The following is a 16,093-nucleotide window of genomic DNA, read 5'->3' on the forward strand; positions in this document are numbered from 1 at the left end:
CAGATCCTGGATAACCAGTTCCAGATGTTGATCTCGTAATGTACGCGCTTAAAGGTTTAGGTAAAGATTATATTCACTTTTTTGTTAGTGTTCAAAATCGTCAACCTCGCCTTCTCTTTTCTGAATTGAGATCTAGCTTAGATAGTCATGAGCAGTTTTTGAGAGAACAAGAAACCGAGTCCTTTTCATTTCTTGTCACCGATTCAACAAACTCAGCCTTCTATGTCAAGAAACACAACTCTTCTTTTCGCAAACCTGCTATGCCACTAGGATTTCCTTCATCTCATTATCCAATTTTTTCTCGTAAGCTTCTTATAAATTCTACTATACCTCAATATGGATTTAGGAAAGCTGAGTTCAATCCAACTCAGAAACAGGTGGTAGATTACAGCTCCAATCCTTGTCAGATATGCAACAAACTTGGACATTTTGCTACCAGGTGCAGATTCAGATATATGCCTCCAAGAATAGTGAACCACCTCTTCAAAAGGCATTTCTTGGTCTTAATCTTAATGCAGGAAGCAGTACTGAGAATACTTCTTAGTTTTTAAATGAATTTGATTGCAATGTGTAGCCTCCTCTAATTACTTTTCAGTCTTGGAGTTATTGGGGGACATAATGCTTCTGGTGCTTCAAAATGATTGTATCTAGGATGTAATATCTAAGGGTTGAAAAGTGCTCTCTTACGAAAATTGTTACGAGAACGGCCTCGTCACAGCATGACTCTTTAGTTATATATGATACTATATCAGTAGCACCCCCTTTAGCATTTTCATTTAATTAGTGTTATATTTGGTATTTGGACCAACGGATGCCATAATTACATAACGCTACAATAAGAAAATCTAATAAATTGGGCTAATGATTTGAGGCTCATGGCCTAGTCTATAAGACTGCTATGCCGAGGTGTACCGAGCCGAGGCACAAGGCTAAAAATTAAAAGAAAGCCATGATGAGTAGGGCGAAGGGTCTTTAGTTTTGACTTTCGAAGTTGGCGAAGGCCGTGCTTTGGCTAAGAAGTTGAACGCTTCATACAATTTTGTTAAGAAACCAGATTCCCTGTTTCCACATGGTTAGTTCAAAAACAACTGTAAAACCTACATTCCGTTTCTTATTATTTTCTGAAAAACTGACCGAGTTGAGTTGGAATTAAGTTACACGTTATTAACGTGTCATCCACATCTTTCTCACTTCGACCTTTTCATGTCATAAGAATCTCAAAACTGTGTTTGAAGTCATATAAGTAATGAATTTTACAAACCATTCTCAGGCATAAACAATTAGGGTTTTCTCATTCCTATTTTTTCCATCTCAGCTTACAGTTGTTTTGAGCTCAAGGAAGAGCAGAAGCTGATCTACTTGCTGGTAAGGCACCAATGTAATACGAGCTGAACTGCCAGAGAGGGAGAGTAGCAAAGATGTAACATCCACCATCTGCAATTGCAAATATCACAGACAAATAAGAATGAGAACTAAAAACAAACTTGAAGACACGACAACTTAATTTGGAACTGGCTAGAAAGAATACAATTAGCTGCGAGCTCTTTTCTTTTCTTTGAGATATGTATATATATCAGTCTATGATGTATCCTTGGCTATATCCAAAGTCTGACAAATGATCAATTAAAGTACCATTTCCATCCAAGTATCAGATCATCAAAAAGTACTGAGACATAGACATGTCATCTGATCAAGAAGTATGTAACTAAAACCGAAATCTTCAAGCTTAATGTAGAAACTGGAATTACTCAAGTTAAAAAGTTAAGAGTAGGAAAAAAAAACAGTATAACAGCAAAAATTTAGCAAAGAAATTTATCGTGGTTGGAGAAATAACAGGAAAAGTTAGTAAGGCAGCATGAACTCCCGAAGAATTCTGTTTAAAAAGTAAAAGCTGAGTCCCAAGACTCCCAACCACTTGGCTAATGTACTAATAACAATCCTACATTCTGGACAGCTATGTAAAAGAATTAGTTGGACAGCTATAGAGAAAATAATAGGAAGTGCACCTTGTGAAATATTAAGCAAAAATGAGAATGACAAATCACATGCAACGGTAATTGTAGCATAAGAAATGAGCACTTATTAAATTGTCGCAGCACATGAAAATTGAATCATATATCAACAAAGAATGCCAAAACTCGATGGCAGATTATGTAAATCAATCAAACTAAGTTGGACTATCAGTCTGCAAATAAACTTACATATTAAGGGAGCAGTTTAAGGTTATCTAGCTACTGATGATGAAACTAGAAGTTTAAGAAATAGATTTCTCAAGTCTCCTAGATTATCCTAAATTGTGTAAATGTAGGAGTGCAAGATAAGAAATTATCTCGAGCTTAAATAAAAATGTGCCAGCAGAGACTGGAAGACAACCAAAATCAGTTTCTAGACAATTGAATAATGCAAAATGCAAAAAGTGAGAACCACTTTATGTGACCACTTCTAAGAAGTCGAGCAATATATTCAGATAGACAGGGCACCACTAGCGCCTGTATTGGTAATGTTTCCAAAAAATTGGTCACTATAGATTTGGCTAGTTAGTCTTGAACCCTTGACGAAGCTAGTTGATACAATTATCTAGTGGGTGAACTTTAACAAAGTGGTCTCCCGTTGTTTAACTACAAATCATAAGCTAAACCATAATTTACAAATTCTAGCATATGAAACAATGCTGATACAAATTTAGAGCTAAATCTTTATTGATTTCAAGCACCCTCTGCCTTGTCTTACAAAACCAAAACACATTCTACACAAAAAAGACGATCGTATTAATTCTCAGTGAATTCCATCAAAGCAGTATGTGTAAACAGATTTAGAAGATAAAAGGATATAATTACCTTAAATACAGATGTTGAGTTAGACAGAAGTATTGACCATCTCTTCTTCGGCCTGCTTCTTCTTGAGATACTGATGAAGCAAAGTAAGCCTAGCCGTCTCAAATGCAAAATAACCCAAAGCTGCAAAACAAGCACTATGAACAACCCTAGGACCCATTCCTCTACTAAATCCAACCCATCCTTCTTCCTTCAAAATTTGCTTAACAGTTTCATTCACTCCACTATACACAACAGCAGAAACCTTATTCTTAGTCTCTCCTTGAACCTGAGTCATCAATCTAGTCTTAACCACATCAAGTGGCGTCGTAATAGAAGCTGAAATCGCCCCTGCCAATGCCCCACAACACACACTTTGTAAAGGTTCCAAATTCTCTTGCCCAGTTTTACTCAACACAGCAGATTTCAAATACTCAAATGAAGAATAACTTAAAACACCAGCAGGCAAATTTCTAAGTAATGTTGCAGAATAACCAGCATAAAGACCCAATATCCCATCTTTCTGTAATATCTTAACCAAAACCTCCCACGACCTACCCTTTGCCCCGGTCTGCATTCTCTGCGTAATAAGCTCTTTCGGAACCATTATTGCAGAAGAAACAATATTACCCATTGCACCAGCAGTAGGAGGAATAAGCACAGCAGGGTAATTCGGTACTTTAGACAACACAGACTTACCAAATTCACAAGTACCAAAATACATAGCAGAAGAGAAAGTAGAACCAATAATCACAGCAGAAACACCACGATAAAACCCTAAAATTCCAGAACTTTGAAAGGTTTTAGCAATTGCATCAAACGTACCATTGTAAATTTTGTCAGCCCCTTTTGTTTGAAGCTTTGTTTTGATAGTATCAAGTGGAAGTAGACAAACATAAGTAAAAGCACCTGCAATTCCTCCTGCTGTTGCACCAATCAAAGCCTTTTCAATAACAGACACATTTTTTAAAAGCACTTTAACTTTTGAGCTTCCTTTAATGGCTGGTTGTATTTTAAGCCAATTTTGAGAAGTGGGTTCTTCTGGGTTTTCAATCGAAAGGGAAGTTGAAGAGAAATTGAGATTGTGGTTGTTTCTTCTGAAATTTTTGCCATTTTTCTTCAAAACTTTGTTAGGAGAATTGTGATTTTGAGTTGATGACAGAAGAATTGTATTGAAGTTGTTATAAAAATTATTGAAATCTGTGATTGTGTGAAGATGGTTTGGGACCTTTGGGTTTTGAGGTGGGAGATACATAAAAGAAGAGAAATTGTCTTTCATTTTTTCCCCTTATTCTGCCAACCACTGAACTGAGGGATATGAAGTGAACATAGAATAAGAACAGCCAAGAGCCAGCTACAGGTTATGTCTACAGAGTACATGTTTGGTTGGACTGAAACCAGGAGAGCACGACGGGCCATACCGGGCTGACCGATCCATTGGATAGGCCTGATCAGGGCTGCACAACGGGTAGGGTGTGTAGGATATGGCCTATTTCGTCACCATACCCGTTGACTGGCGGGTAAGAAAACTTTTACCCGCCACCCTACCCGTCATTAAACGGGTAAGGTCCTACCCGACCCATTAATTGGCGGGTCGGGTAGGATAGGGTGGCGGATATAACCGTTTTTTTCCCCCTATGTTCTGGACTTTCTGGTTACTAGTATCTTGACTGTGTACGCAAAAAAAGCTTCTCAAAAAAAAAAAAAGATCTTGCAACAACACAACAAATAAGAGCTAGCCTATCTAAATATGTACCAAATGGTACTGCCAATCTAACTAGGGAAAACGAACAAACAAAAGTATCCTGCTAGGCACAAAGCCATTTATAGTCTCAAGAAACAAGAGTTCTATTCTTTTCAAAATCGACGATGAATCCCAGCATGATTCCATGTTCTTCACGTAAGCTTGTTCTTCATATAACAGTATCATCACCAAAAGCTCTTCATATGACCTTCTTCAATCATCATCTATGATGATGGAATAAGTACTAAGATCACCAAATAAATCTGCATACAAGTTATCTCTTGTTAGATCCTCTTACTGATACAAGGGAGAGAGCAACCATATAAGTAGTACTATTATAAAAGACCAGCCAATGAGAGATGCCTGGCCGCCACACCAATACGAATATTCTGATCAGATGCAGAGGAGGTAAATGAGCAAGTTGGATAAAAAAGCTTAGATGAAAAAGCAATTCACCATTAGAAGAATACTCTTCCTTCTTGTTACTTCATTTCTCAACAAAAAAATCCCAGTTGCCGAACCAATATGGATATCCACACTTTAGGTTGATAATAAGGTGTCAAATACAAGGCAGAAATAAACCTTTTAATCTAGAATTTACTAATGGCTAATGCATTTCCCTTTTGCAAGAGCAGTACATAACAAGGTGTGGTTTTTATGGAATTCATTGCCTATTTTAGTACTATCCTAGAAGTCCAGGTGAGTTATTTATCGCCTAATGGAAGTGTGGCAAGAGTGCAGATGAAATTGACTACAAGAATATTTTAAATCCTAGTCCATGTCATTTCTTGCGTCTTACAGAATCTCTCAAACGAGGCTATCTTATGAGTCTAGATCCTAAATCACTTTACAATTCATACTTCAACCCTAAGAACTTAAATAATCCCCCATTTTTAACGACTCAAGTCCACTACTACTACCACTATACAGAATCAGTCGATGAACTGTTGGATTAGTCGATGAACTGTAGAATTCAGTTTCTTGTACAATCAAAATTGATAACTCTAAACTCTTAACTTGATGAAAGAATAAGATATAGAATGCAAAAACATAACAAGGAAGCCTCATCCACGCTTCATTGAACGGAAGATATACTACTAAAGATGTTACAACACTAGGTAGACTTTAATATGCATTAATCAGGGAAAGAGTTTTCATACCTGACTCTAAGACATCGACCTCGTTCTCCTCATCTCCAAATGTAGAAGGATCCATGTCAATTGGTGTCCGTAACCAGTTTTGCATTTAGGTGATACAGGACACTCAATTCAACTAGGCAGAAACATACAGCCAAGATTTGACAACCAGCGAGAGACACTGAACACAATTAGCTTAAGCAATTTTAGGTGTATACAGATATAAGTAAAGAGTTTGAAACTGTGACTGATTCTAGCTATCCATTAAAGCAAACAATCATAGACTACTACATATTTCCCACACCATATATTAGTGAGAAAGATTACCCTTTTGTAAGTCATTAATTATACAGATCATTTGGCTTCATTAGCACATGTCTTCCCAAAACGACTCACCTACCAGCTTAACCAGGAAAAAAAATGAAATTGTCTTTACTTCCCCTCTAATCAAAAACACTTATGATAAACATACCAAGAAAAAATGCAGTCCACTTAAACATTAACACAAACAACGAATTGAGAAATAAGTTCACAAAAGAAAAGAAAGAACTACAAATCTCAGAACTGATAATTGAAATTTTGCAAAAATAACAACAGCGGTTATGTAACTGTTGAAGCAAATTTCATTTTACAGGGCGACTGAATAAGGTTTGTAAACTATAAACACCAACCATACTTCTGAATGATTACTCCTTGGAAAGCAAGCTAGTGCTACTACTATTTGATACAAGACCGGATGTTAGGTCAAGTGTACATATGATGAGATGCAAACATTTCTGATTGACAATCTCACTTAGGAAATCTTGCTAAAAAGATATAAACAATTTCTAGTGATCAATCATGCATTGAATTGTCCCTTTAAAGTGTGATACTTATTAGATTACTTGAGTTCAAGGATGACAAAATTGGAAGGCAATTCATATTTCCACAGAAACATACATGCAAGACATTTTTTTAGGCAAATATTATCGTCAGTGTAACTAGATTATCTTGAGAAGTATATCAACTATAACCTAAACAATACAACCAAAATACCCAATCATCCAATTACACCATCAATGTAACAAATTCATACGTATTCCTAAGGGTTCTCACATTCAGCAAATGGGATTCAATGTTTTTTTGCTCTACTTTACCTGCTTTGCATCCTTAACCAGAGCAGCACTCATGAGCTTGGGTTGTTCTGCAATATCAGTTGGGGTTTCCGTAGTAGTGTTAGCAGGTGGCTCTGGATAATTTTCAATTTAAGACCCTAGAAGCAAAATAATTCAAGAATAGATTCAGGACCTTCAGGTAAGAAAACAAAAGAAGATAAGAAAACAAACAATCAAGGATAAGAAAAATAAAGAATAAACCTTTTGTGGGAAGCTTCAGCATCTCTTGATGGAGCTTCTTCAAATGCTAACCGATCTTCTTCTCTACTCTTCAGCATCTCTTGATGGAGCTTCTTCAAATGCTAACCGATCTTCTTCTCTACTCTTCTCTGTTTGTTCTCTACTCTTCACTATTCTTTGTTGGTTTATCCCTCCCTGTTAATTGTGAATACTTGTTTACTCACATAATCAAAATCTCACTGAAATTGATTGAAATATTGAAAACATATAAATTCAAGACATGGGTTTTAGCTAGAAATCATATTTTGGAACTGTCCTAATCAATTAAGATTACTTAAGATCGTATCCTACAACATGCATTAAATCGTAAAACCCTAAGATTTTTCAATCAATTTAACACAAAAATAAATAAAAATCCATTGCAGTTAGATCTTACCTTGAACCAACCGAGTAAAGGGTTTTAAATGAGACCCTGAAATATGAACATGAGATTGTTCGAGTTCAATTTTCTATGTAGAGAAAAAATGGTTGAAGGAGAAAACTAGGAAGAAAGGATTTTCTGTGTTCGATCAATTCGCGAAAAGAGATAATAAGAGAGAAAACAAGTTTGTATTTTTACCCCTGATTTGTTTTAAAATGACGAAAAAATGGGCACGAAATAAAAAGAAATTAAGGACTATTTGGTCTTTTTGATATATTAGGCGAGTAAACGGGTAGGGTAGGATAATTTCGAGTTTTATCCGTCACCCTATCCATTTGACGGCGGATAAAAAATTGTTTAACCGTCACCCTACCCGTCAAATGACGGGCAGGATAGGATACGGGTAAAAGATTGGCGGGTAGGATAGGAAAACGGGTATGGGTAGGATACGTGGCCCTAGGCCTGATCCTGGAGAACCTATGAAATTTAGTAAGTAGGGACAGACAACGTAAATATTTAATCACGTGGAGTAGCTAAGAATTTAATGTTCTTTGGCGCAGTTCCTATGGGTATTTGCAGATATGATTTTTGGTCAGTCACATGGATGGACAAACGTGGATGAACAAACGATCTTTTTTATTATGGTAAAATGTGTTGTCCGGCCTAAGAAGAAGCCTGCAGTAAAAGTCAAGACATGAGGCAGTACATGAGCCGCACGCGATTGAAATATACATGCATGTGGTTAGATATAATCAGATGGCGATTGAATAAAAATCGCCAACAGACAAATTGTCAATAACTCTTTTTCCAACGGCTCAAATTTTTAAACACTACGTTCTTATGTTTTTTAACCATTTTCACTCACACCATTCCATTTTCTTCTTCCAAATTTTAAAATGAAAAATCGTATACTTACTCTTAGTAGAAACTAGTTCACAAAAATAAAGAGCAACGTAAACACTTTCACGATTTTTTTTTGAACAGATGAACGAATACCTACCAATGTTGATGTTACTCAAAATCGTGTTGTTGAGTTTGCTTCGCCGAATATAGTTGTTGGTCCAAATTTAATCTTAGGTCATATACCAGGGTGTCGAGACCGGGCTGGATATCATACAATGAGAAGCGAGTACAAAGACTTAAATGTTGTTTATCTATCTCTCCCCGGTGCAGTTCGAGAAAGAGTCGATAAATATGCATGGGGTCTTATTTTATATATCACAAAAAATACAACAATATTATTGTATTGGTAGAAAGGTGGTGGCCTACGACGCACCCGTTGCATTTCCTGGAGTTTGAGTTCATTACACCAAAATGAATATTTATTTTTAAACAATTTTGTAGATCACAAAAAACATGTTAATATTATTGTTCAAATATTGGTAGAAAGGTAGTGGCATACGATGCACCCGTTCCATTTCGTGGACTTTGAGTTTATTACACCAAAATGAATATTTATTTTTGCAGGTAGTCATTTTGCTTTTTATGACCATAACATATATTGTATGCGCACGAGGTAGGGCTCAAATTTAGGCATGATCTTGTCTGTGATACTATTGCTGATATGTGCTTTTGATATGGTGTGCCTGCTGAGAAAGAGGTTTCTCTCCAATGATGGTGGCTCATTGAGACATGAGGATATTCTGCTTTACAACTGGGATAATGGTCGAGACATCTGTTTGGATGTGACTGGGATGTCGCCTTTTACTGGTGGAGGAGTACGTGCTTTCAACCGGGACTTGCTTTGAGCAACGCCATTATGCGTAAGAATAAAAAAATACCTTGATAAATGTTTGTCTAAAGGTTTTGGTTTTGGTACCTTAGCTTTTTCGACGTTTGGTGAATTGGGTGAGGATACAGTTGCTCTTATAAAAAGACTGCATAATCATTGGTCTAGATTCCATATTAGTGCAAAAAAATGTAATTACTTTTTTCACATATTAGGGATAGTCATACAGAAAGGTGTTGGAGCCCAGCTTGTTGTTAGGATTCCAACAAGTTTCTTGTAGGCTTATTCATTTTTATTAATAATTTCAAATTAGTGGTTTATTCCTAAAAAAAACAATTGATTAAATGAAAAAAATTAGTTAAATGAGATCATTATTTTTAAAGGAATTGTACGATCCATTCGTTTATGAAGTACCAAGTCCCCATACCATTCAACCAAAACGAGTGGGTGTCAAACCAAAAATAGTAAATGCTTCTTCAAATATTTTTGACATCCAATGTACGAGAAGATCATAAAATATTGAAAGGAGGTGGGATACATTGTGAAAAGGCGAGGGTACCCAAATATACCTCAAGCTAAAACTTTTCCTACCTATAAGTACTTTCTCCGAAAGTGATTGTCCATGGACAGAGTCGAGACAATACAACTAATTAGTTCACACTTCGTGTGATCGTCTATGGATACAAGATCGAGACAATACAACGACGAATTATGTTACTTGATAAAAACGTTCGGACGTAACCAAACAAAATAGGTGTTTGAGGGTGAAAACAGTTTCTGCTGATTTCGGTAATTTCGTGTGTGTGGGTGAGAAACGAGTCTAAACCCTAAACAATGTACTGCATTGGAGTACTTTAGATTCGAGAGATCAATCTGTACAAATCCGGCCTAAACCAAGAAATGGATGTTCCAGACTTGCTTCAGTCACAAAAGTGAAGGATAAGGGTTGGTCTTAGGGAGGGAAGCGAAGAGAGTGTTGAAGCCAGAATAGTTGATTCTGAAAGGTGTGGTTGTTTTACGACTTGTATCAGAAGGTAAAGATGGATAGCCAAGATGGGAAGCTACCAGGTGATTTCTGAGTGTTGTAGTGTTCTCCTGACCAAAACCTGTCGTTTGGTGGAAATAGGTGAGACCTATTTATACAAGTCGCAACAAAACGTACCCTGGCCTCGTAAGAAGTGGAAATGGTTGAGTAATGGAAGAGAATGGTAACGGGTAACGCCTCGAATTGATGTTTCCATAATGAAGGATACGTTTCACCATTATTTCTCGTCATTACTAACCTCCTTACTCTTATGACACTTTCTTGTAACGGGCGTATTGCACGACGCACGCTGTAAACCGCCAGACCAATACCCTGATGAGCATCCCCCAGTTTGTGACAAGTCTTGATGTCTCGAGTGTTTTCGTGGAAAACGTGTAGTATGTTGCTATTGTTTGGAAAGTTAAAATTGAGAGGCTTGCCGGTTCGGTGGCGACCTTCGACGGCCGAGATTTTGCATCTTGAGAGGAAGGGTAGCCGTTGATTCGGTGGGCCAGAAGTTGCCATGCGTTTGGTGGCGAACTTGTATGGCTGAGATTTGCATCTCAGAGGGAAGGGTAGCCGTTGATTGTTTCAACCCTCCGTTTGGCATCCAGCGGCATGGAGGCATGACCAATATTCCATGGAACCTTATGGTTTTCCTCAACAACCTTATGGCGGGTATGTGTATGAACAACCACAGGGTTTGGAGGATTCTTATGCTCGTGAACAACAAGTCTCTATCTCGTTGGACAAATTTTCCAACTTTGTACAACAAGAATTTCAAAAAGTTAAAGAGGATAGAGACGAGCAACTCCAAGAGCTTCGTGAAGGTATGGCTAACTTACGAAGAGATATTGATCAATATAAGGAAGAAAGGTATGAAGAAGAACTTTGTTTTCAAGGAAGTAGCTATTCTAATATGCATGTGGTTTGTGATGAATATTTGATTGATGCTAATGTTGAAAAAGGACAATCCTTGGGCACTTTCGTTGATAATTGTGTAGCTAACTCAACTCTTGATTTTAATAATGATCATTCACCTATTCAAAAGGATGAGTTCGATATTATCAACACTAAATTCAGCGAGAACTAATCTTATGTTAACTATGAAAGTGATGGTGATTATAATACATTGCTTGAAACAACTCATGGTGACAACAAAGAGGAGTGTACAATGGAATCTTTTTGGGATCAAGATGAAGACGAAAAGGAATATGATGACACTTGTGTAGATTATTCAAGCATTGATCTTAATAATGATCAAGAGCCTATTCAAATGGTGGATCTTGAGGATGATGCATTTTTGAGTGTTCTAAAAAAGTTTCTTATAATAAAATTTGGATCCAAAAAAGAGTATGTGCCTTACAACAAAGAGGAGTATGTTGAGAATGAACGCGATATGACCAATATTGTGGAAGACCCAATTGAGCTTGCAAAGGATTGTAATGAAGATGTTGATGCCGAGATTTTGGTTAAGGCACAAACAGATGAAGAATGGTTGCAAGGTTTGATAGAGGACCATGATATAAAAGAGGTAAATAACTCACTTGAGTTTTTCAAGGATGAAGAGGATTCCGTAATACAAGAGATTGTGCAAGGTTTGTGTAACCCTTTGCATATTGTTTCTTCTCCTTTATCTCGTATTGGTTTGAATGTATGTGCTTCGAAAACATTGTTGAATGATTTTGTCTCTCGATATCCGCCATTGGAAACATTTGATTCTCATACTATGCAGGTTTGTGAACAAGAAACCGTGAAAGTTCCCGAATTTTATATTTTATATCCACTTCCAAGTGTGGACAAGAATAAGTGTGGGGGAAACTTCTTTCGGTCGATAGATTTGTTTCTTTTTTATATTACTAATATTTCTGCGAAGCTAGCGTTTTCAAAACAGGTGCTATGGGTGGATCCCCAGCTTTTCCGATTATTGGTGTATGGAGAATTCGTCTTGCAAGTCGGGCTAACGACTTTAAACCAAGCGCTGAATGGGAGGAAACCCATATGTTTTGTATCTTAATCCATTTTATTTGTTGTTTATATTGTTTTCATATCATATTTGCATCCCCATGTTTAATTTCGTAGAGTCCGGAATCTATTTTAGAAGAAAATTTTGACGAATCCCTTTTCGTCAGAAAAATTCAGACTGCACGTAGTTTGGTTCAGAGACCATAACTGTCATACCGTTTGTATAAACACTGTGAAATTTTGACACTATGTATAAAACACTTATATTAACAACTTTTGTGAAATGGACTTTTTCCAAATTCCTTACCAATTTGTACAGTTTTTGCGTTTAATCTGCTGCTACGTCAGAATTCAGAATTTTCAGTTTTGCACATTGAGGACAATGTGAAGTTTAAGTGTGAGGGAGTATTTTGCATATAGAGTTTTTAGATTAGGGTTATTTTGTGTTTGGTACTCGGGTTTTGTCCAACTTTTGAATTTGGTCTAACATTTGTCCAGCTTGGTGTTTGGTACTTGGAAAAAACGTTGACTCGCATTGACCGTTTACCACCAAATTTTAATTATTTTTATAAATTAAAAATACCCAGTTTACAATTATATCTTTGAAGGGGGCATAGAATCCAACGGTTTTAATATAATGCTATCAATCGTACGGTTTTAAAGAAATCATATAACCATCAACCAACCCTAAATCCTAATTCTTTTATCTTCTTCCGCTTCCGATATCAAGTAGGAGCAGTCCATCTCTGGGTTTATTTTCCATTTCTATGTTGGAGCATAAATGCGATTCATGTGCGAGATCCAGGTTTTGCAGAGAGGTATTGATGAGATTTTTTTTCTTTTTAATAGAGATGGTTTGAGTGGAAGAATGAAGATTGCTGCCCAATTCTTAAAGTAATTCCTGGATTATTTTTCTCTCTCTCAGTTGATGGAATTCCAAATCTTCTTCAAAAATCAGCAACACCAGTACTTGGAGATATGAATTTAAGTTAATGGTTAGAATAGATGTCGATAGTGATAGGTTCCATGTAAAATTAATCAATCGTATAAGTGATTACTGATTTCAAATTCTACAAATGTGTCCTGCAAGAACAACAACAATTGAGTCGTTTATATATATGTGATTTTAAAATTGGATAATTGGGGTGACATATTTAGTGGAGCTGCTTGGGTAAGCGGTGAATCTGGTGATGTTGTATTGTGAACTTTTCATGTCTTTGGTTAATAAGTAGAAGCAAAACGAAATTAGCTAGGGTTCCATTGGTTTAATACTTATTGGAGTTCGGATAAGGATGGGTAATGAGGAGACAAAGAAAGAGAAAGTGATAATGGTGTTTACGGCCATAAGAGACCGAGAAGATAGATTCCCAAACTTATTACATCAATATTAGTAAAGTAAAAGGGCGTAACTGTAAACTCATCTAAAAATTAGATTTTATATAATTCTTTTTTTTTAATTAACAAAAGTCAAAATCTAACTGAGTCAACACGGGTCAACGTCATTTCCAAGTACCAAACACCAAGCTGGACAAATGTTAGACCAAACTCAAAAGTTGGACAAAACGTGAGTACCAAAAACAAAATAACCCTTTAGATTATTGCCTAGATTTTTCAAAATGTTGTATTTATTTGCATAAAACCTCAAACTTTTAAAGATTTTAGAGTCACTAGCATACTTCTAGGTATGTTTACATAGAGATTCTGACCGACATAACTGAATTTGGAAGTGTTAGGGAACTACATTCGGATTTCTTACTAATTGGAGTTTTAAATAATGGATTTGATCATGCTGGTGATGCAAATGAGGTGCAGATTGAATTCGGTATTAGATTTGTGATCCCCTATAGTGGAGACTACCCATGTTACATCATGTGAGGCACCGACCTTCATTTATAATATGTGCTTTTAGAGTGTGTGTCACCGTACGTTAACTCCGGGTAGAATGGTGAGCTACCCAACCTCCCACCAATAGAAGCACTATTTTGATCTCTTCAGTGCTATTTTATCAATCGTGAATGGTGACATCGAATTGCTAACTTACATACCACTTGTGATCTTGTTCGCAGTTAGCACCATCAACTTTATCTCTCTCTACACCAACAGGTCCATAGAAAGACCATCATCATCAACAAGAGGAGCATCACAAATTCGAAGGAAAGTTGAAGACGTTTAAGGTTTACAAGCAACAGTACAGAAATGAGCAGATTTCAGATTTAAGTATAGCAACAAGACAAGGATCAGAATTTTTACAAGTTGAAGACTTTATATACAAGAGCGAAGATTATCAAGATGAGAGTTCAAGGAGTTTATGATATCGAGACATACAAGTTGTGAAGAATCAAGCGTAGAGTACTTACACCATGGCCTCTGTATTTGCAATTTTTATTTTATCATATTTGTATATTATTTTCTCTTGTTCAAAAAAAAAAAAAAACTTGGGACATGGTCATTGTTATGCTAAGTCCCTTGTCAAAAAAAAAAAAAAAAAAGAGAAAAAAGAGACAAGAGAAAATTTTGTTAGGTTTATTATTTTGTTTTGTTTTTATTTTGTATTTGTTTTATTTTTCTTGTCTCAATAAAAAAAAATCCTTTGTATCATATTTTGGTTTTGTATAGTTCGTTTTTAGTTTTGTTCTTTCAATAAAGCCAATGGAAGAACAAATATCCATAATGAAGTTTCATGAAACAAAGAATTAGTGGAAAGAATCACATTGTCAAGATTTTACGAAGTTCAAGAGTTATCATCACTAATTGAAGACCGAAAACGAACATGAAGACAAGGATTGAAGACCGAAGACGTTTCTATGGATGCTGTGAGAGTGGTGCTAACTGCACGCCGAACGGATAACGAGGTAAATAAGCATATTCCCACCTTCGTTAAGAGGATGATTTCCTTTCTAAGAGATCGTCATAAAAATGGGTTTTCAAAATGAATAAAAGATGTGGGTTTTCAAAACAATTCGGAGGGTTTTTCCTTCCTACCATTCAACGTGTCGCAGGATTTTCTTTTCATTCCTACCTGGACACATGTGTGACCCATAAAAAGCTGTTTATTATTGAGAGCAATATCATAAAACCCTTTCTTGTGAGGCAGTGTCGAGACTTTTGATCACTCTGAACCCGAATTTCTTTCGAGAAGGGATGGTTATTTCTCTCTCAACTTTTAAGGATGAGATTGTGTTCATTTATGTGTCTAACTTCTTATGACTAGTGTGCAGAATCTCTATGTCTTCTTAGCGCGTTGGATGCTATCATTTCGGAGAACTAGTAAGTTGGGAAAATAGGTTTTGAGGGTATACCTCTTGTAAACCTTCACGAGACTAAAACTCGTCCACTAGGGACACCTAGGGGTTCAAAGGCCTGTTTTTCATGCTAAGATTAACCGTATCCTCGGCGAGACGGAGTTGTATGTATGTTTTTGAATTTTTTTTGTCTGATTTGCTTGAGGACTAGCAAAGTCTAAGTGTGGGGGAATTTGATAGGTGTCTAAAACGCCTAATTTTATATCTAGTATTTATGCTTTCTTTGCTATTTTTCGTGTGAATTATGTATATTATGTTTGCTTTTGAGTGTTATAGGTACTTTGGAGTCATTATGAGCAAAAGAAGGAGAAAACATCCATTTGGAGCCAGCTAAAGGTATGCAGCGAAGGAGGTGAACAAGAAGGCGAATAGGCTGTCAGTTATGTGAAACTGACATGCCAAGTAATTTCAGGTGGCCCTTATTGTAATACTGGGTGTCAATAACAGGCCCAGTTCACCTCTTAGCTCGAGAAGAAATCAGTCTCCCCAAACCTTCTCTTTCCCCTTTTCCATTTTTGTGCAGCTGCCGATTCAGGGTTGTTGATATTCATGGGGATGAGGTCAAATTCAAGACAAATTCCAGACTAAGAAGAGGATCTCCATATCTTACAATATCTCTTCTTCT

General features: G+C 36.5%; 1 protein-coding gene across 1 annotated transcript; it reads right to left on the minus strand.

Annotated features, from left to right (window-relative positions):
• Positions 1-1,077: 1,077 nt before the first annotated feature.
• LOC113289821 (protein MITOFERRINLIKE 1, chloroplastic-like) lies at positions 1,078-4,133 on the minus strand. Its single transcript, XM_026539202.1, has 2 exons — positions 2,838-4,133; positions 1,078-1,434 (listed from the first exon to the last, which is right to left on the minus strand). Exon 1 carries the CDS (start codon positions 4,090-4,092, stop codon positions 2,857-2,859), a length of 1,236 nt encoding a protein of 411 aa, XP_026394987.1. The 5' UTR covers positions 4,093-4,133; the 3' UTR covers positions 1,078-1,434; positions 2,838-2,856.
• Positions 4,134-16,093: the final 11,960 nt, after the last annotated feature.

The sequence above is a fragment of the Papaver somniferum genome, chromosome 6, assembly GCF_003573695.1.
Source record: "Papaver somniferum cultivar HN1 chromosome 6, ASM357369v1, whole genome shotgun sequence".
Lineage (NCBI taxonomy): Eukaryota > Viridiplantae > Streptophyta > Magnoliopsida > Ranunculales > Papaveraceae > Papaver > Papaver somniferum.